The sequence below is a fragment of the Cervus canadensis genome, chromosome 29, assembly GCF_019320065.1.
Source record: "Cervus canadensis isolate Bull #8, Minnesota chromosome 29, ASM1932006v1, whole genome shotgun sequence".
NCBI classification, from domain to species: Eukaryota; Metazoa; Chordata; class Mammalia; order Artiodactyla; family Cervidae; genus Cervus; species Cervus canadensis.
Window position 1 is genome coordinate 14,404,643 of NC_057414.1, and position 20,994 is coordinate 14,425,636.

General features: G+C 46.6%; 1 protein-coding gene across 8 annotated transcripts in view; it reads left to right on the forward strand.

Annotated features, from left to right (window-relative positions):
* Window positions 1-20,994, forward strand: part of FAT3 (FAT atypical cadherin 3) — a 761,607-nt gene that overhangs the window by 683,487 nt on the left and 57,126 nt on the right. For all 8 annotated transcript variants that reach the window (XM_043451894.1, XM_043451899.1, XM_043451900.1 and 5 more), the window contains 6 exons: window positions 1,775-2,164; window positions 5,744-5,958; window positions 7,141-7,278; window positions 8,500-8,643; window positions 14,451-14,648; window positions 18,072-18,870. In XM_043451894.1, coding sequence (XP_043307829.1) covers window positions 1,775-2,164; window positions 5,744-5,958; window positions 7,141-7,278; window positions 8,500-8,643; window positions 14,451-14,648; window positions 18,072-18,870 — 1,884 coding nt within the window. The remainder of the gene's footprint in view (window positions 1-1,774; window positions 2,165-5,743; window positions 5,959-7,140; window positions 7,279-8,499; window positions 8,644-14,450; window positions 14,649-18,071; window positions 18,871-20,994) is intronic.

Here is a 20,994-nt window from a genome sequence, read left to right on the forward strand (position 1 = left end):
TCACTTCACTCTGTATGACAGACTCTAGATCCACCCACGCGCCTACAGATGACCAATTTCAGTCCTTTTCTGGCTGAGCAATATTCCGTTGTATACATGCGCGGTACCTGTTTCACCCATTCCTCTCTTGATGCCCATTTTGGTCGCCTGTGTGTCCTGGCTGTTGTACACAGCACTGCTCTGGACCCTGGGAGGCCTGAGTCTCTTCTGCCTCCTGTCTTGCTCTTCCGTTCACCACCAGCCGCCTGAGCGCCTGTGAATGTCTGCGTCACATCACGTGCCCCCTCCTCAGCGCCTCCAGGCCTCCCACCTCACCGCCGGGTGAAATCTGCCCCACACTGCCAGCACCCTGCTCCCGCCTCCCGCGTCTCTGTCCTCCCGCCTCCCGCGTCTCTGTCCTCCCGCGTCTCCCTACTTCCGCATCTCCCTCCCCCCGGCTTCTCCCTCCCCCCCCCCCCCCGCGTCTCCCTCCCCCCGCGTCTCCATCCTCCCGCGTCTTCATCCTCCCCCTGCGTCTTCCTCCTCCTGCATCTCCCTCCTCCTCCCGCATCTGCCTCCTCCCGCCTCTCTCCTCCCGCGTCCCCCTCCTCCCGCCTCTCTCTCCTCCCTCGTCCCCCTCCTCCCGCCTCTCTCTCCTCCCTAGTCCCCCTCCTCCCGCCTCTCTCTCCCTCCGCGTGTCTCTCCTCATCTCTGGTTACGCCGATCTGCCACCGCATCTCCTCGGTCACACCAGCCTGACTCACGCACGCCCCTGCTCCCGGGGGTCCCCACCTGCCGTCTGCTTCCCCAGATGTCTGCTCTGCCCCCTCATCCCTTGCTTGGCATCTTCACTCAAGTGCAAACTTCCCACCGCTGTATTGGAATAACTACCCCCTTCCCTCCAGCTCCCAAGCTCCCTCTCCCCCCAGTACTCATGATCCCCCACTCAAGGCTTCATTTTTCTCCCTTTTCCTCCCTCACATACCCTATATTTTACTGATTCATTGTTCTTGTTTATGTCTTATTTACACTCACCAGAATGTAATATTTTCCTTTGTGAAATGTTAGACCCTTATCCATTATGGGACTCTGTAGCCCCTAGAATAGTGTCTGATAGATTCTAGATAAAAATGTGTCAAAGTAATTAGTTCATTAATTTATACTTCTCTTCCTGTGGCACATCTTGACCCTTATATTTATTGGTATCTTAGAGATTTTCTTTAAATTCATGGAATTCTTTAATATATTAAGAAGATTCAACTATTTTTTTTTTTAGGCTCCTGGTTTGTTTATTAGGAGATATGTGGTAAACCTCAGTAGAATAGTTTCAGATTGGGATTATAAATATATAAAGAAATTGGTTGAGGGTTTGAATAATTATAGCCTATATATTCTTTCCTCTTTCCAAATCATTTTCATCTTATTTGGCATAGGCAGGTAAGAAAGATTGTGACTTCTGCAAACCACATGAGCCAAAAGAATTGAGTCAGTCTCTCTAACATGATCAAGACAGCTAGTCAGTTATTTGAAAACATGAAAGACATATCAGCGTGACGCATGCAAGGCATTCTGCTTTAGATCCAGCTCTTTCTGATATTCGTGGCCAGTACTTTGCATTTCTTTACCGTCTGGTCTGGTTGTATATATTTTACAAACTGAAGCTGTAGGACCGCAGCTGTAGGAACCGTCCTACAGTTCCTGTGCTCCTTTGTGTGGCCCTTAGACCTCAGAGCCGTCCTCCTCTGCGGACAGCGCCTGGCTGTGCCCCTTTTCATGCCCGCCCTGTCTCCCGCAGGCATCAACAGGAAGGTTGTGTACTCCCTGGCCGACTCAGCCGACGGGTTCTTCTCCGTGGACAGCTCGTCCGGCATCATCGTCCTGGAGCACCCGCTGGACCGAGAGCAGCAGTCCTCCTACACCCTCAGAGTGCGGGCCACCGACCAGAGCCCGGGCCGGGTGCTGTCCTCGCTGGCCACCGTCAGCATCACTGTCCTGGATGTCAACGACAATCCCCCTGTGTTCGAGAGGAGGGACTATCTGGTGTCGGTGCCCGAGGACACCTCCCCTGGCACCCAAGTCCTCGCTGTCTTTGCCACCAGCAAAGATATAGGCACAAATGCTGAGATTACGTATCTCATCCGATCTGGAAATGAGCAGGGGAAATTTAGGATCAATCCAAAGACAGGTGAGTAAACAGCAACCTACTTAGAATGCAAGGCTTTGCCATACCCTGCCTCTCTTCCTAGCCCTCTAATCAATCGCCCTTCCTGGTGGACCAACAAATCTCCTGGCAGGACCTACACCCAGACTCCAGAGTGCCCTCTGATGCTCTGTTCTAAGGATGAAGTGAAGTTGCTCAGTCATGTCTGACTCTTTGTAACCCCATGAACTATAGCCTGTCAGGCTCCTCTGTCCGTGGGATTCTCCAGGCAAGAATACTGGAGTGGGTTTCCATTTCCCTCTCCAGGGGCTAGAATCAAATACACTGGCCATTCTAGCCGGCTAGGTGCTGAGTTGAGAAAGTCTTAAGGTGACCATGTCGATCACTCTTTAACATCTGCCTTGGGAGGTGACCAGAGACCCACAGCCTGAGTGCAGACAGGCGCAAACGGAGATGAATCTCTAGGAGCACTTCACACAGAGAGACATAGAGCCCAAGTTAAAACAAAACAGCAAGCCAACAGAAAAGAGAGATAGCCAAAGAAACCCTTAGGCTCCATCTGCAAATACTATCTCCCCATCTTGAACCACACTACTCCTCCTTAGCTTTCCTATCTGAAAAATCCTAGAGTAAACCTAGGGGCCAAGGATTTGCCCCATGAGCCCACAGCAAGGAGCTGAAATTTGGCAGGGGGCATCCTTAGAAATTCCCTCATGGCTCAGCCAGTAAGGAGTCTGCCTGCAATGCAGGAGACCCGGGTTTGATTCCTGGCTACAATCCACTCCAGTATTCTTGCCTGGAACATCCCATGATTGGAGGAGGCTGGTCCATGGGGTTGCAAAGAGTTGAACATGACTGAGCAACTAACATGTTCACTTTCACTCCTCCTGGCCAGAACACTTCCATTTCTCACCACACCCTTTTCAAACTCGGGATGTGATGCAGCATCACCTGGGGAAAAGATGTCTAGAAAGAAACCAAGAGAACAAAAATAGAACCCTGGGGCTTTCTTTTCCTGAGGGAGTTAATAAGCATTCAGGCTACTTTGAGTAAATGAAGATGGTAACTCAGAAAAAAATTTGGCTGATCTTTGAAAAGTAAACATGCTCATCCTTGTATTTTCATAGTGTTTATATTAACGCTCTCCCAGCTCTTTCATGGCTATTCTCATTTGTTTACCTCTCCCCCATGAATGAATAGGGCAGTCCCTTATTCACAGATGAGAAAGGTGAGTCTCTGACACCTTTTGGCCATTGGACATAATTCCCTTGTCACTCAAGGAATATGTGCTTCTTGAGCCAGAGGGTAAAGGTCCATTTTCTGTTGGATAATTCAGTAAATATGAACAAGAAACTATCATAATTAGCACTGTCATCTAACATGGCAAATATGCCAGACTCCTGTTATTTACCTATTCTTGCTGGTTATCTCCCCCATTTTCCATATAAGAAAATCAGCTTCAGGGAGGTTAAATAATTCCTCCAGTGAGAGTAAGTGGGGATGGGAGTGGGGAATCCAGGATTTGAATTCAGATCTTCCTGACTCTGGGATACATTCTCTAACCTCTATAACACAGCTATGCCATGAGGGTGAAAAATCTGGAGGAGATATAGTCCCCGCCCTTAGAATGGGAGCATGAAAACTAATGAAAGGATTGCAGTAGCTGCTTCTCCCAGCAGTAACCCTGTTTATTAAGGTCATTACTTCAAATTAAAATGTATGGGGAGTTTCCTCATTTAAATATGTGTTAGCCTTAGCTTGTCTAGTTATGGCCATTGTATATGAATACCATGAGGAAGTGGTTAAGTACTGTTTAAATATGGCTCTGGATAACGAGACTGGGATGTAAAATAAAGTGCTAGAAGTGGTAATTGCTAAGAAAACTTAATTATGGTGAGAAAGAGGCCCTTGTTATGAGTATGACTTCTGCTTCTCACTGTAAGTAGAGGGCAGCTTTAGCTCCTAGAGAAGCTGCCTGTCTTGAAAGAGAATGGACATAATGTACTCACCTTGATCTCAGTAACTGTTTTCCAGGTGAAAGTGTTAGTTGTTAAGCTGTGTCCAACTCTGCAACCCCATGGACTATATAGCCCACCTAGCTCCTCTGTCCATGGGATTCTCCAGGCGAGAATACTGGAGAGGGTTGCCGTTTCCTTCTCCAAAGGATCTTCCCTACCCAGGGGTCGAACCCGGGTCTCCCGCATTGCGGCAGATTCTTTACCATCTGAGTCACCAGGGAAATGACCTTGAGAACTTTCCTGCAGATGGCACAGTGATCAACTACCAACTGCAGAACTCAGGACTGGGTTGCCCACCAGAAAGGACTAGGATGGGTGGGAAAGAGAACTCAGGGAGCCCATTGTGGGGGTGCACCCAGCTAGCTGCTTTTACCTGTTTTATCTGCTTAAATAGCTCTGTACCATGAGTGTTGGTCTTCCCTGATAACTCAGTTGGTAAAGAATCCACCTGCAGTGCAGGAGACCCTGGTTCGATTCCTGGGTCGGGAAGATCCGCTGGAGAGGGGATAGGCTACCCACTCCAGTATTCTTGGGCTTCCCCTGTGGCTCAGCTGGTAAAGAATCTGCCTGCAATGCGGGAGACCTGGGTTGGGAAGATACCCTGGAGAAGGGAAAGGCTACCCACTCCAGTATTCTGGCCTGGAGAATTCCATGGACTGTATGGACCACAGGGTCGAAAAGGGTCAGACACGACTGAGCGACTTTCACTTTCACTTTCATGAGTGTTAGCTCTTCTCTGTAGCTGTGGGCACTAAACTCACCCTTCTTTTGGTTACAGATTCCCAAGTGTTTCCTTCTCCAGCATGTTACAGTATCTTCAACTTTCTTCGTCCTCTTTGTGTCCTAAAAGTTTTAGATAAGCACATTGTAAATAGGCAGGGCACCTTAGTGGGTAATTCAATTTAAGACTTAGGTGAAGTTCACAAGTATATACTAACTGGTCCTTCCCAGGTGGTGCTACTGGTAAAGAACCTGTCTGTGAATGCAGGAGACATAGAAACACGGGTTCAGTCCCTGGGTGGGGAAGATCCCCTGGAGGAGGAAATGGCAACCCACTTCAGTATTCTTTCCTGGAGAATCCCATGGACAGAGGAGCCTGGTGGGCAACAGTCCATAGTGTCGTAAAGAGTGGGGCACGACAGAAGTGACTTAGCATGCACACACATACACTAACTGATGAGAGTTGAGGTCATAGAGTCACATCAATGCATCTTGGCTCAGTCTCAGTCTGCCTGGGTCTTCTGGAGGAATCCTAGACATTTCTGGGGGCCTCTTGCTCCCACCCCTCTTCCCATAGGGTGAATAATGCCAGAGATTTTCAGGCTGCTTGAGGGGCTCTGACACTGTTGCAGAAATACACAAAGACTCGATTTCTTCAGTGTTGTGTCTGGTGGGTAGCTGTGTTTAACTGACAGCATTAATCAGACTCTGGGGTGCTTTCAGCAGGCATTAAGCAAACAAATTTCTGAATATCTCAGAGTCTTGGCTGGAGACAGTGTCACAGATATTACCATGATTGTGGAGCTGCTGACCAGAGTGGTTTTTTTCCCTAATCAAATCTAAAACTCCCCATTTTTCTTCAAAGGGGGTATTTCTGTATCTGAGGCCCTGGACTATGAATTATGCAGAAAGTTTTACCTAGTGGTGGAAGCGAAAGATGGGGGGACGCCTGCCCTCAGCGCTGTGACCACTGTCGGCATCAACCTCACAGACGTGAATGACAACCCTCCCGAGTTCAGCCAGGACGTGTACAGCGCTGTTATAAGTGAAGACGCCTTGGTCGGGGACTCAGTCATTTTGGTAGGTGCCAGTGGGAGGTCTAGGTATCTGGGATGAATGATCTTCAAGAGAATGAAAAAGTGAGCAAAGTCCATCTTGGATTCTCTTCATACTTTCTCCCTTCAGGCTCCCTTTGGTCCCCAAGAACTCTACTCAGACACCACTTTTTCAGCTGTTCCTCCCCTGTTTTGTCTGTTAGAGAGGGTCTGATAAGTTCATTTACAGCAAGGGGTAGGTGATCTTTAACCACTTTCCTCCCAGGAGTGTATGTTTTTCAAGGAAACAAAAGAGACTGTGGAATTAATTCCTAATAGCTGCTATTAGTTAGTAACTTAGATGACAAGTCTAAGGACAGAAAAAAATTATTTCCACCTCCCCCACACCAAACACACACACACACACACACACACACACACACACACACACGCACACACAGACACGGTAAGGCAGCTACAAATAGGATCAAGCTTAAGATTGATTCGTCACTCTTAGAGGAGCTCTTTCGGGAGGGAACTTTTTTCTAATGACAGTAAGAACATGTGTTAGGAGAACACAGGTTCTCTTAGATATGAAAGTTACATTGGGAAACAAGGAGTCCTGTCCGCAGCATCCTCACCACCCCTAGGCTGGAGGGGTGTCTTCCTGGCTCCTGCAGCACCAGGCTGGGGGTGTTCCTTCTTTACACATTCCCGGGTAGAGCCCCCAGGCCCTCTCTCCTGGGACCTGGAACTACATGAGACTATTTCCTTACATAAAAATGCCAAATCAGCAACGTGGAACAGGAGACAGTGGGTCTGCATGTTAGCCATGTGGGAAAGGAAGTTCTCCTGGACTTCCTTAGCATGGAAGTGCATAGGTTTACAAAAAGTCCAACTCAGTGGCATAGATCATTGTTTTGCAGAATTGGGAAAGAATTACCGAAGTATCCCTATCAGTTAGTTTGGGGTCTGTCTTAACTGGCTCAAGGCCTCAGGGAAATCAGGCCTAACAAGCATCAGGCTGCATTCAGATGAAAATGAAGAGAAATAAAGTAACAGTTCCAGTAATGGTGCTTTCCTTCTTAGGCTAACCCAAAATCTCTCCCCCCTGGGGCCTGATTGCTGGCACTGGTGAGCAGTGCCCATTTGTATAGACCTGGACCCTAAGAATAAACCTTTTCTTGGTCTCCCCATCATGCCTTTGCTTTGTTTGTGTCCTGTGAAGCTAATAGCAGAAGATGCAGACAGCCAGCCCAACGGACAGATTCGTTTTTCCATTGTGAATGGAGATCGGGATAATGAATTTACTGTGGATCCTGTCTTGGGACTTGTGAAAGTTAAGAAGAAATTGGACCGGGAACGGGTAAGCTACTTCAGGCCTGCTCCATTCCCATCCACAACCAAACCCCCTTTCACTGAAATCAGGCATGGATTCTTTAACTAGGAAGGTTCTCCATTCTGAATGGGCTTCCCAGGTGGCTCAGTGGTAAAGAATCCACCTGTCAATGCAGGAGCCGCAGAGACAAGATTTTGACCCCTGAGTTGGGATGATCGCCTGGAGAAGAAAATGGAAGCCCATGCCAGTATTCTTGCCTGGGAAATCCCATGGACAGAGGATCCTGGAGGGCTACACAGGACACAGGACTGCTACAGTCCGTGGGGTGGCAAAAAGTCGGACACAGCTGAGCAAGTGAGCATGCGAGCACTCTCCATTCTAAATAATGGGAGTAAATAGAAATGGGCTGAAATGCAGCAGGAAATATTTGCATTAAAACCTTTGAAAGAACTTGCTGCCAATAGATGCTGATGGTTTCTTATTTAGGGATGTTTTAAAGAAAAAGCAAAAGTGTATATTTCTGAACGGTTTGAATCTCTGTCCTTCCAAAGCAAGAAGGCAGAAAAGTACATTCAGCATTGGGATCCTGTGGTCCTGATTTCATGAGCAGCATTGGCCCTAAGTGAGCTGACACAAAAGGACTACCTGAAGATATCTAGGTCAGAAAGAATGATCCAGAAGATTCCTCTGTCCAGGTGAAACCAAGTTTCTAAACATTGTCTTTTTTGACCAAAAACGTGTCTTCAAAGTGAAGTTAAAATATGGAAAAACATGCCATAGACCTGATGCTTAGAAATAGAAAGATCTCACTGTGTGATAGAGCCCCATGAGATACTCCCGAAGTATCAGAACTGATCCATGAGACAGATAAGTGGTGACAACTGTTGTGATTTAAACAAAGGCCAAGAGCTGTGCTTCTAACCAGGGGTGATGTACCGCCAGGGGACATCTGGCAGTATTTGGAGACATTTTTTTTTCTGACAAATGGTCAGAGGCAACATTGACTTCTAGTGGGTAGAGACCAGGGGTGCTGCTAAACATCCTACAATGCACAGATCACCCCCTGGCAACAAAGAAGGACCTGGCTCCAAACGCCAGCTGGTGCCCAGGTAGAGAAACCTGGTCCAGAGACTCAAAGCAAAGACAGCTTGTCTTCAGCAGAGCATAGCAAGCCCACGGCACCTCTGCATGGGCCCAGAAGGAAGCAGGCACTGTGATCTTTACTGTGGGCCCTTTGTGTTTTGGCAGGTATCTGGATACTCCCTGCTCATCCAGGCAGTAGACAGCGGCATGCCTGCAATGTCCTCAACTGCCACTGTCAACATCGACATTTCTGATGTGAATGACAACAGCCCAGTCTTTACACCTGCTAACGCTACTGCTGTGATTCAGGTAAGCAAACCTGGCCTGCCAGGCACCTGTGCTGTTGCACTCAGCCTCCATCCTCTGCCGTGGTTTCCTTGTCACGGATTACTCTTATTTCTGCCTAATATCAACTCACCACATCATTTCTCGTCCTTGTTTGGTCCCTAAGTCGTGTCCAACTCTTTGCGACCCCATGGAGTGTATCATGCCAGGCTTCCCTGTCCTTCACCATCTCCCAGAGTTTGCTCAAACTCATATGCATTGAGTCGGTGATGCCATCCAACCATCTCATCCTCTGTCTTCCCCTTCTCCTCCTGCCTTCACTCTTTCCCAGCAACAGAGTCTTTTCCAGAGAGTCGGCTCTTCACACCTGGTGGCCAAAGTATTGGAGTTTCAGTTTCAGCATCAGTCCTTCCAATGAATATTCAGGGTTGATATCTTTTAGCATTGGCTGGTTTGACCTCCTTTCTGCCCAAGGAACTCTCAAGAGTTTCCTTCAGAGCCACAGTTTGAAAGCATCAATTCTCCAGCACTCAATCTTCTTTATAGTCCAATTCTCAGATCCACACATGACTACTGGAAAAACCATAGCTTTGACTATGCAAACCTTTATCAGCAGAGTGATTTTAGAGCCCAAGAAAATCAAGTCTCTCACTGTTTCCATTGTTTCCCCATCTTTTTGCCATGAAGTTATGGGACCAGATGCCATGATCTTAGATTTCTTAATGTTGAGGGTTTTTTTTAATTAATTATTTTAATTGGAGGCTAATTACTTTACAATATTGTGGTGGTTTCTGCCATACATTGACATGAATCAGCCATGGGTGTACATGTGTTCCCCATCCTGAACCCCTTCCCATCTCCCTCCCCATCCCGTCCCTCAGGGTGATCCCAGTGCATCAGCCCTGAGTGCCCTGTCTCATGCATCGAACCTGGACTGGTGATTTATTTCACATATGATAATATACATGTTTCAATGCCATTCTCCCAAATCATCCCAACCTCGCCCTCTCCCACAGAGTCCAAAAGTCTGTTCAATACATCTGTGTCTCTTTTGCTGTCTCACATATAGGGTCATTGTTACCATCTTTCTAAATTCTATATATATGCGTTAATATACTGTATTGGTAGTTTTCTTTCTGACTTACTTCACTCTGTATAATAGGCTGCAGTTTCATCCACCTCATTAGAACTTATTCAAATGCATTCTTTTTAATAGCTGAGTAACATTCCATTGTATATATGTACCACAGCTTTCTTATCCATTCATCTGCCAATGGACATCTAGGTTGCTTCCATGTCCTAGCTATTGTAAACAGTGCTGCAATGAATATTGGGGTACCTGTGTCTCTTTCAATTCTGGTTTGCTTGGTGTGTATGCCCAGCAGTGGGATTGCTGGGTTGTATAGGAGTTATATTTCAAGTTTTTTAAGGAATCTCCACACTGATCTGCATAGTGGCTTTGCTAGTTTGCATTCCCACCAACAGTGTAAGAGGGTTCCCTTTTCTCCACGCCCTCTCCAGCATTTATTGTTTGTAGACTTTTTGATAGCAGCCATTCTGACCAGCATGAGATGGTACTTCATTGTGGTTTTGATTTGCATTTCTCTAATAATGAGTGATGTTGAGCATCTTTTCCTGTATTTGTTAGCCATCTGTATGTCTTCTTTGGAGAAATGTCTGTTTAGTTCTTTGGCCCATTTTTTGATTCAGTCGTTTATTTTTCTGAAATTGAGCTGCATGAGCTGCTTGTATATTTTTGAGATTAATTCTTTGTCAGTTGCTTCATTTGCTATGATTTTCTCCCATTCTGAAGTCTGTCTGTTCACCTTGCTTAAGTTTCCTTCATAGTGCAAAAGCTTTTAAGTTTAATTAGGTCCCATTTGTTTATTTTTGCTTTTATTTCCATTACTCTGGGAGGTGGGGCATAGAGGACCTTTCTGTGATTTATGTCAGAGAGTGTTCTGCCTATGTTTTCCTCTAGGAGTTTTATAATTTCTGGTCTTACATTTAGGTCTTTAAACCATTTTGAGTTTATCTTTGTGAATGGTGTTAGAAAGTGTTCTAGTTTCATTCTTTTACATGCAGCTGAACAGTTTTCCCAGCACCATTTATTGAATAGGCTGTCTGTGCCCCATTGTATATTCTCGCCTCCTTTGTCAAAAATAAGGTACCCATAGGTCCATGGGTTCATTTCTGGGCTTTCTGTTTTGTTCCATTGGTCTATGTTTCTGTCTTTGTGCCAGTACCATACTGTCTTAATAACTGCTGCTCTGTAGTGTAGTCTGAAGTCATAGGTTGATTCCTCCAGTTCCATTCTTATTTCTCAAGATTGTTTTGGCTATTCAAGGCATATTTTTGTATTTCCATACAAATTGTGAAATTATTTGTTCTAGTTCTCTGAAAAATACCGTTGGTAGCTTGATAGCAATTGCATTGGATCTATAGATTGCTTTGGGTAGTATACTCATTTTCACTATATTGATTCTCCCAATCCATGAACATGGTATATTTCTCCATCTATTTGTGTCATCTTTGATTTCTTTCATCAGTGTTTTATAGTTTTCTATATATAGATCTTTTGTTTCTTTAGGTAGATTTATTCCTAAGTATTTTATTCTTTTTGTTGCAATGGTGAATGGAATTGTTTCCTTAATTTCTCTTTCTGTTTTCTCATTGTTACTGTATAGGAATGCAAGAGATTTCTGAGTATTGATTTTATATCCTGCAACTTTACTATATTCATTGATTAGCTCTAGTAATTTTCTGGTGGTCTCTTTAGGGTTTTCTATGTAGAGGATCATGTCATCTACAAACAGTGAGAGTTTTACTTCTTTTCCAATCTGGATTCCTTTTATTTATTTTTTTCTTCTCTGACTGCTGTGGCTAAAACTTCCAAAACTATGTTGAATAGTAGTGGTGAGTTTGGGCACCCTCATCTTATTCCTGACTTTAGGGGAAATGCTTTCAGTTTTTCACCATTGAGGATAATGTTTGCTGTGGGTTTATCATATATGGCTTTTATTATGTTGAGGTATGTTCCTTCTATGCCTGGAATGTTGAGTTTTAAGCCAGCTTTTTCACTGTCCTCTTTCACCTTCATCAAAAGGCTTTTTAGTTCCTTTTCGATTTCTGACATTAGGGTGGTGTCATCTGCATATCTGAGGTTGTTGGTATTTCTCCCAGCAGGTATGAAAAGAGCCTGATTCTTTTACTGCAACGGATTAATAAACAGTGATAAGAAAAATTTCACCAATGGGGTTCTCTCAAGTGTCAAGTGCTTTCTGTACATCTGTCCCCATTGTGGCCCAGCCCCTGGTTTAGCGTGAAGGAGGTTAGGATCTGGGCGGTTCAGTAGCTCACCCAAGGTCAGGCAGCTGTAAAGTGCTGGAGTCAGCATTTGAATTCAGGTCTGTCTTCAGAAGAGAGTATTCTCTGCCCACAATGACAGGCTGCCTTTAAGCACTTTGTGCTGTTCTAGCAGGGAAGGGAAATTGATAGGAGCCATCTCCTTTGTCAAAGAAGGATTGGCCATCAGGCTAGAATTGCTCCTCATTAAAATCAGTCTTCCATAAGCAGTTTGTTTAGCACTTTAAGCCCACCTGCTCTCTAAAATTAGACTGCAGGAGACAGTGACTTCCTGCTGGTATTCTGCTCTCAGAGAGAACAACTTTTCATCCTACCTTTTTTATTTTTATTCAAAAGATATCTCATGAACACAAGTCCTAACTGAGCAACCTCCATTTCCTAGCATTTCTAAAAGCTTGAAGCCTGACTTCAGGAGGATCAGGAAACCCAGTCCAAGAATGCTGTCAGTGTATAGGATTTATAGGAGACAGGGATAGACAGATGTGTACTGGAATGGCCGCAGATATTCTAGGAAATCAGCCTCAGAATCACCCCCAGGGGTTCCCAGGCTTTGTGGGTAGAAGGTGAGATGAGCGTGAGTCAGGTCTCGAGGGACCCCCTTTGGAGCAACGTTCAAGACTTTGAGTCTGGCTGTCCATCGCTCCCCCCACGCCACCCCACTGCACCAGGCCCCCCAGGGTCAGGCTGAGCATCTCTGCTCCCTTGTCAGCGCTTCCTCGGCACAACCAGACCCCTTCCCTGGGGCATTTGTTTTTCCTCTCCTCCTGATGGTTTCTCCAGTGGCTGTGCGTGCCTATGGCTCCGCAGACCTTGGCCAGGCTCCAACACCCTCCCCTCACCCTGGCGCCCTGTGCCCCCGATGGTTTGGCTCTCCCATCCCTTCAGGGCCACTGTCTTCCCCTCCCCCACTCCGTGCTAGCCCCATGCAAAACGGGCTCTGCTGCCGCAACCTGTGCTTTTATGACACGATCGATCAGCCTGACGGCCTGTCCTCACCCATGCTCCAGGAAGTCGGCCAGGGAGGAATAGAGACTCAGCCTTGAGTGGTGACCGTGGCTCCTGTCTGCAGTGCGGCCATCTGCGCTGTATTTCACCCTCCTTCCTCACGTGCGACCCTTGGGCACACATCATCTCTCCCTCTCTCTTCTGCAGAGGAAATGGCTTTTGTAGAGAGAGCAAACAAATCCATAAATCTGTTTGGTGTGGTGCTGAGGCTGCTGTCAGTGTGCACTGGTAAATCTGTGCACGGCTGGGGCCTTTCCACGACTGATCCCAGACAGAGCTGGCGTCTGGTTCCCACTGACCCAAAGGCCACTTGAGAGGAGACGCAAATGAGAGGTCTCTGAGGTTCTCCTCACCTCACACTCTTGCAAAAAAATAATGCTCCTCCCATTGTTCACACCAGGATAATTTTCTTTTTCCAACACATGGTTCTTATAAGACAAATTCAGCACCTAAAACATGAGTGCATCCTCCGTGTGCATGACTCCCATCATGCAGGGTGTCACTGTCTCCATCTCTGTGACCCAGACTCAGTTAATCCGAAGTCAATCTCCTCAGAAGGCCTGAACTAATGAAGCTGACTCCAGGCCTGCGCTCTGGTAATGCTGAAGTCCAAATAGGGCAGAGCAAGGAGACCAGTGCCTAAGCCACTGAGGAATTTAATTTTATTTTCAGAGGACAACCTTGGACCCAAGAAGGAGTTACTAAGAGTCTCTGTTTCCATCTGGGATAGAAGGCAGAGTTTCTGCAATATGACATTGGTATAATGACATCCGGGCTTCCTAAACTTCTGATGAAGTTGTAGATGTCTTTTCTCTTCATTCTCTGATTGAGAAATATCCCATCCCCTTTTTCTTCCCTCAAGAAACAGAGACACTGTGTTCTGATGCATGGGATTTAAAGCCCTATTTTCCACCCAACACATACCTTTGTATTTCTACCAGGAAGTTGCCAGTATGTCTCCCTAAAAGTCCAATATTGTGACACTGTGTCACCTTGTTGGACCTCAGCGTAATCATGTTGTGACAAGTGTGAGGGCGGATTTTCCATCCCAAAAGGCTGATGTTTTCTTGGCCCCAGAGGATTTCTGACGCCATCATGAAGCCTGATGAGCACCATGGATTTCCAGAGCCATCTGGGTGAACTCAGGGCAATTGCGGCCTTTCAAGGACAGATGGAGCCAGGCAGCGTCCTTGGAACCTACGAAGTAGTTCAAGGCCAAGTCCCTGTGTTCTCAACTGCAGCTCATTGTCTCACGGGGCAGTCTGGGGAGGCAGCCAATGATGGGTGATGCTTACAGACACCAGCATTCTTCAGAAGATGAGATAATATCACAGGGAATCCCTTCCACTAAAAGCCCTGTTTTCTAGCCCAGCACTCTCAGCCGGTAATGATGGGCTTTTTTTAAAAATGTGCAGAGAGGTGTAATTTTATCTTCCCTTTTAATATACTCTCTTATGCAGGAAAATAAGCCAGTAGGCACCAGCGTTCTGCAGCTCATGGTGACAGACAAAGACTCCTTTCACAATGGGCCTCCCTTCTCCTTCTCTATTTTGTCGGGAAATGAAGAGGAGGCATTCGTGTTGGACTCGGACGGGATCCTAAGGTCAGCCGTGGTCTTCCAGCACACGGAGTCTGCAGAGTACGTGCTGCATGTCCAGGTATGGCCTCATCCTCTACCTGTTGCAGGCCAGCTTTCTCTCCTACCCCTTGGTTGGGTTTTTGGTTTTTGTTTTCTGTTGAGCAAGTCAACATAATTCATTACCATGTAGGAGTGTTCCCCTTTTCATCTCAAATTCAATTTCACACCAATAAAAGCGGCCTCTGTGTGTGAAATTGAACAGGAAGGAAAGGAAGCATCATTGTTCAAAAGGGACTTCCCTGTAGGGAGTGCCAGAATAACGGTCTCTGGGCTTAAATCTGTATTCTGAACATTCCTGGGGTTCCAGACGAGCCCCAAAGACAACTCATTGGTCAAGGCTTACTGCTCGGTGGTTGTTGTCATTGAGTTGCTAAGTCATGTCCCACTCATTGCAACCCTATGGACTGTATAGCCCGTCAGGCTCTTCTGTCCATGGGATTTTCCAGGCAAGAATACAGGCATGGATTGCCATTTCCTTCTCCATTACTTCTTGGTACTGAGAAGTATTTCCCAGATCACCCCAATTGGGAAATGACCAATCCTTGTCCTGGTGTGATGGAGCTATTAATATTTCATGGCCTCTGCCTTTTAAGAGACCTCTGCTTGAGCTTCCCAGGTGGCACTAGTGGTAAAGACCCTGCCTGCCAATGCAGGAGACATAAGAGACATGGGTTGATACCTGCATTGGGAAGATCCCCTGGAGGAGGGCATGGCAGCCTACTCCAGTGTTCTTGCCTGGAGAATCCCGTGGACAGAGGAGCCTGGAGGGCCACAGTCCATAGGATAACAGAGTTGGACACAACTAAAGAGACTTAGCACACCACACTTTGTAAGTTTCCCCAGAGGAGAAACAGGAGCAGGGACTCAGGTGGCAGTGGCATCCCAGCATTTCAGCTTCCTCAAGGTCATGATGGCGAATGAAGGGAGACCAAGAGGCAGAAGTGGCGGCTATGGGAAGGGTGCGAACAGAACAGGAACTGAGAGAGCACCAAAAAGTCCCTGGTTGCAAATTTTGCCAGTCCCAAGATGTGGGTCCCATCAGTGAAACTGAGTGACTTCTTTTTAAAGCACAGTCGGCACAGAGAACAACCTATTATTAACAGTGGCAATGATGAGAATAGTCAGTCTTTACATAGAGTTTAATTGTGTACCTTATCTCTTTGGATAAGTTATGGGAACCCCACAAAACCTTTCAAATTAATGACTTTTGGCTAGAAGCACATTGATAAACTCTTCAATTGCTACCCACTCCTCCAACAATATTATGTGAATGACTTTATATCACAGTAGAGGTCCTCAAGGGCAAGGAGAGAGTTTTAGTACCTTCTCACAGAAGCTACTGGGCCTTCCCAGCTGTCACTAGTGGTAAAGAACCTGACTGCCATTGCAGGAAATGCAAGAGACTTGTGTTCGATCCCTGCATAGGGAAGATCCCCTGGTGGAGGAAATGACAACCCACTCCAATATTCTTGCCTGGAAAATCCCATGGACAAAGGAGCCTGGAGAGCTATAGTCCATGGGGTCACAAAGAGTTGGACATGCCTGAGTGACCTGTGTGCGCACAGGAGCTGGTACAGTTCTTTGCATACCTTCTCTGGTGGTTAGAGAGCATATTTCACATCTCAGACTTTGTAAACACCACGGAGAGCTTTCTGCTCCTGGTCCTTTATATTAAACTTACCACCGAGGCACACATTCTGTCTCCAAAATGTCTCAGCGTGCATCAGGTATATACCCTTTGCAATCTCCCCCCTTTATTCTAAATTGTCCCATAATGAGACTATTGCAAAACCTCCTGAGTGTTCCTCTGGCCTCAGCTTTATTCTTTCTGATCTATCTCTGTACCCTTTCCAGGCTAATCATTCCATTTTGATTATCTCGTTCCACTAAACCAGAGGTCAACAGACTATAACCCTGAACCACATCCTGCCGTCAACCTGTTTTTATAAATAAAGTTTTATGGGAACTCAGCCTCACTGGTTCATTTACATATGCTCTGGGCTGCCTTCCTGCTGGAAGTTGAGTAGTTGATACAGATCATAATAACCCCAAAGCCTAAAATATCTCTTGTCTAGCCCTTTACAGAAAATGGGTGCTAACCCCTAAACTAAAAACATCTGAGCTCCCTACTGCCAGAAACCTTGTGAATTCTGGCTGGTTCAGAAGCTGAATTTTAGGGTTTTTAGGCAGACATGACTGTCCAGTCCTTCTTAGCCCACAGGCCCATGGGTCTGTTCCTTACACCCAGTGGCTTCTTGCTTTCCTGGCCTCTGATCTTTGAGTGGGCAACCTCTGACCTATGGAGTCTGAACTCATCATTGTCCTTCAAGGCTCTACACAGTTTGACTTCAAGTTCAGTCCTATTTGCTAAATTGATCTCCCCCTAACTGAATTTTCCATTCTAGCATCTCTGGTTCATAAAGTCCATTTTAAAAAGCATGTGGTTATGGGAATAATAAAGATAACAACAATCACATTAACTCTCATGCACCAAGTACTTCTATGGGTCTGGTCTGTGCCGAGTATGTTGCAATCATGTGAGTCTTAATCCCCACAGTACAAGAATCCTGTGAGGTAGATAGGACTATTTCACTCAAATAAGATACAAAAATTGAAGCTTGAAGAAGTTAAGTGAGTTACTCCAAACCAGACACATAGTAAGAGGCAGAGCAAAGATTTGAACTCCGGTCCATGTGACGACCCAGCTCCTACTTTCACACTGCCTTCCACATACAAGGACATATCTCCTGAGGTGTCACCTGGCCGACCCCCATCCTGGGATGCCCACCCTGGGACCCCAGCTGCTGAGAATCTGCCCTTCTCAAAAGCCCTCCGGCACTGACTGCCTTCATGTTGTATGTGGCAGGTCCTCAGTTAAGATCTGTTTCAGGGTGGCAGTTCTGTCAATCCTTACAGAAAGAAGGAAGACAAAATGGCTTTTTTCAGGCTTTTTGCATTGTACCACCTTTTATTCTAAGCCTCGATATTGTGTACTTCACACTTGAAATGACGTTGTTTCTTAAATGTACAGAAAAGTGCTGTCTGGTCCCATCCAAAGCAAAGAAGCCAAGATTTCTCTTCTAAGTGGGAATGTCACTTTACGAGGCTCCCCTGTGGCTTCTGTCCAAAATTAAAACACGCCAGCCTCTTTGGGGCTCTGTGGCTCTCACAGCACCCTCTGTCCCAGTTCACCCCCACTGGCTTTATTATGTTGACACATTTTATTCTCATAGCAAAGTGCACTTAGGGGCACCAAAAGTGATAGATCACTCCTCTGACATATTACATGCTCAAGTTTTGTAGAATAATGACAAGGGATGGAAGAAGCAGCAATGTGGTTAAAAGAGCAGACATTTTCTATCTGGGTTTTGTTTCTTTTTAAAAAATTATTGTGGGCTTTTACCTTACTTCCTCGTCTTCCCTCCCTGCTGGCCGATTTTAGGCGAAAGACTCCGGCAAACCTCAGCAAGTGTCTCACTCCTACGTCCGAGTGCGGGTCATTGAGGAGAGTATCCACAAGCCCACAGCCATCCCCCTGGAGATTTTCATTGTCACCATGGAGGACGACTTTCCTGGTGGGGTCATCGGGAAGATCCACGCCACTGATCAGGACGTGTATGACGTCCTCACATTTGCGCTGAAATCGGAGCAGAAGAGCTTGTTCAAGGTGAACAGTCATGATGGGAAGATCATCGCGCTGGGGGGCTTGGACAGTGGCAAGTACGTTCTGAACGTGTCGGTGAGTGACGGCCGCTTCCAGGTGCCCATCGACGTGGTCGTGCACGTGGAGCAGCTGGTGCCGGAGATGCTGCAGAACACCGTCACCATCCGCTTCGAGAACGTGTCCCCCGAGGACTTCGTGGGGCTCCACATGCACGGCTTCCGGCGCACCCTGCGCAACGCGGTCCTGACCCAGAAGCAGGACAGCCTGCACATCATTAGCATCCAGCCTGTGGCGGGCACCAGCGAGCTGGACATGCTGTTCGCGGTGGAGATGCACAGCAGCGAGTTCTACAAGCCGGCCTACCTCATCCAGAAGCTGTCCAACTCCAGGAGACACCTGGAGAACGCGGTGCGCATCTCGGCCATCCTGGAGAAGAACTGCTCTGGGCTGGACTGTCAGGAGCAGCACTGCGAGCAGGGCTTGTCGCTGGACTCGCATGCGCTCATGACCTACAGCACAGCCCGTATCAGCTTCGTGTGCCCGCGTTTCTACCGGAACGTGCGCTGCACCTGCGATGGTGAGTGCGGTTTGGAGCCTTCCCTCCGCTCCCCGGGTTGTGGGAGGCGGCTTGGGTTACCATCCCCGCATGCTCGTATCTGTTCATTCACTCACTGGACCATCCGTGATGTGCCTCCTCAATGTGAGAGATGCCGGGGCTCCAGGGTGAGCAAGACAAGCTCAGCCCCCCTCCGGTGGAGTGTGGAGCTTATGGGCAGCCAGAAGTACAAGTGGGCGGGCATCGATCATGCAATGAGCATCCTTAGGGGACCCAATCAAGGGGGAAATTTTCCTGAAGGGACTCTTCTCTAGGATGAGATAAAAGATAAGTAGGAGTTAGGCTTTCTCTGTCTGACTTACTTCACTTAGGATGATAGTTTCTAGGTCCGTCTGTGTTCTGCAAATGGCATTATTTCATTTTTTATGCCTGAATGTTCTGTTACACATGCACACCCCACATCTTCTTTCTCCACTCATCTGTTGATCATAGATTGCTTCTATGTCTTAGCTATTGTAAATAGTGCTGCTGTGAATATTGGGGTGTATGTATTTTTTTCAAATTATAGTTTTCACCTTTTCCAGATGTATGCCCAGAAGTGGAATTAGTGGACCATATGGTGGCTGTTTTTAGTTTTAGATTTTTAGATTCTGTTTTTAGATTCTTTGCAGAATCTCCACACTGTTCTCCATAGTGGCTGTATCGTATGTCATATGATATCACTTAAATGTGGAATCTAAAAAAAATGACAGAAGTGAACTTAACAAAACAGAAATAGACTCACAGACATAGAAAACAAAATCATGGTTATGAAAGGGGAAAGGCGGGGGAGATAAATCAGGAGTTTGGGATTAACAGATGCACACTGCTGCATTTAAAACAGATAAACAGCAGAAGACCTACTGTGTAGCACAGGGAACTGTATTCAGTGTCTTATAATAGCCTACAATGGAAAGGAACCTGAAAGAGAATATGTATTATGTATATAAAACTGAATCACTTTGCTGCATACCTGAAGCTAACACTTCATTGTAAATCAACTATATTTCCATTTTTTAAAAAAAGGAGAAATAGGAATTAGATGTGTGAATACGGTAGCGGAGGGACAGTATTCCAGTGGAGAAGGTGTTTGTATGAGGCCTAAGGGCAAGATAGTAGCCTACACCAAGGTGGTTGAAAGAGCTTTCCGGTGATGACAAAGGAGACTTATGAGCAGTAATCACACAAGAGCCATTAGGATGAAGTCCTAGAAATCATCCCAAAGCAGTGGGAGCCATTGGCTGATTTGAGGTGGAGAAGTCGTGGAATCGGGTCTGTCTTTCACAGAGAGCTTGCTGGCTGCTTGAGGGGATGGGTTAGACGGGCCGGGCCAGTGGCAGGGAAGCAAGTTCAGAAGCTACCAGGGTGTGTAAGAGCAGCTGGGTTTGCTTGAGTGAAACCCAAGAGCTAGATGTCCGGGAGCACAATCGGGGAGTGGGTTCAGCCCATAGAGTAGCGGAGATGGAATGGTTCCTGTTTGTCGATATAACTAGAGTCACTGAACTTTGACCTTCCATGCTTAGAAGCCATAGCTGCACAGTCGGCCACAGTGGTCAGCAAGAAGCATTGCTCACTCCCTCTTTTTCTCTCTCTGACACATGGTGCTATAAATTCACTGCCCTTGTCGAAGAAAATCGCACTCGGAGTTTTCCTAACCAGTATGAACTTGACCCAAAGGGACTGTGGCTGGAAGAGAAGCCATTCATAAAACATCCCATTAGATCATTGAGGACAGACAGGGCCCTCACCCTCTCTCCTTGCAGAGTTTCGAGTTGCCCTTTGGCGAATGAGTTGATCAGAAGAAAGCCCCGGAGGTCACAGCGCCCTCCAGGAGACCTTTCCATGACCTCCATACAGCCTAGAAGCATGTGAGCCACTCCTTCTGTGGTCCCCAGTGAGCTCTGCTTGTGTTTCCATCAGGTGGAGATGCAGAGATGTCCAAACTGTTGAATATGTAAATTAGCTCCAAAGTAACTCCAAGCATGCATGCCTGCCAGGGGAAATGTTTCTGGCAGATGCCACCAACATGCAGGATTTATGAATGCCAGCTGTCCAGACTTCACCTAGGTTTCCTTTGTAGGCAAATTGATTTATGCACCAAAGGTC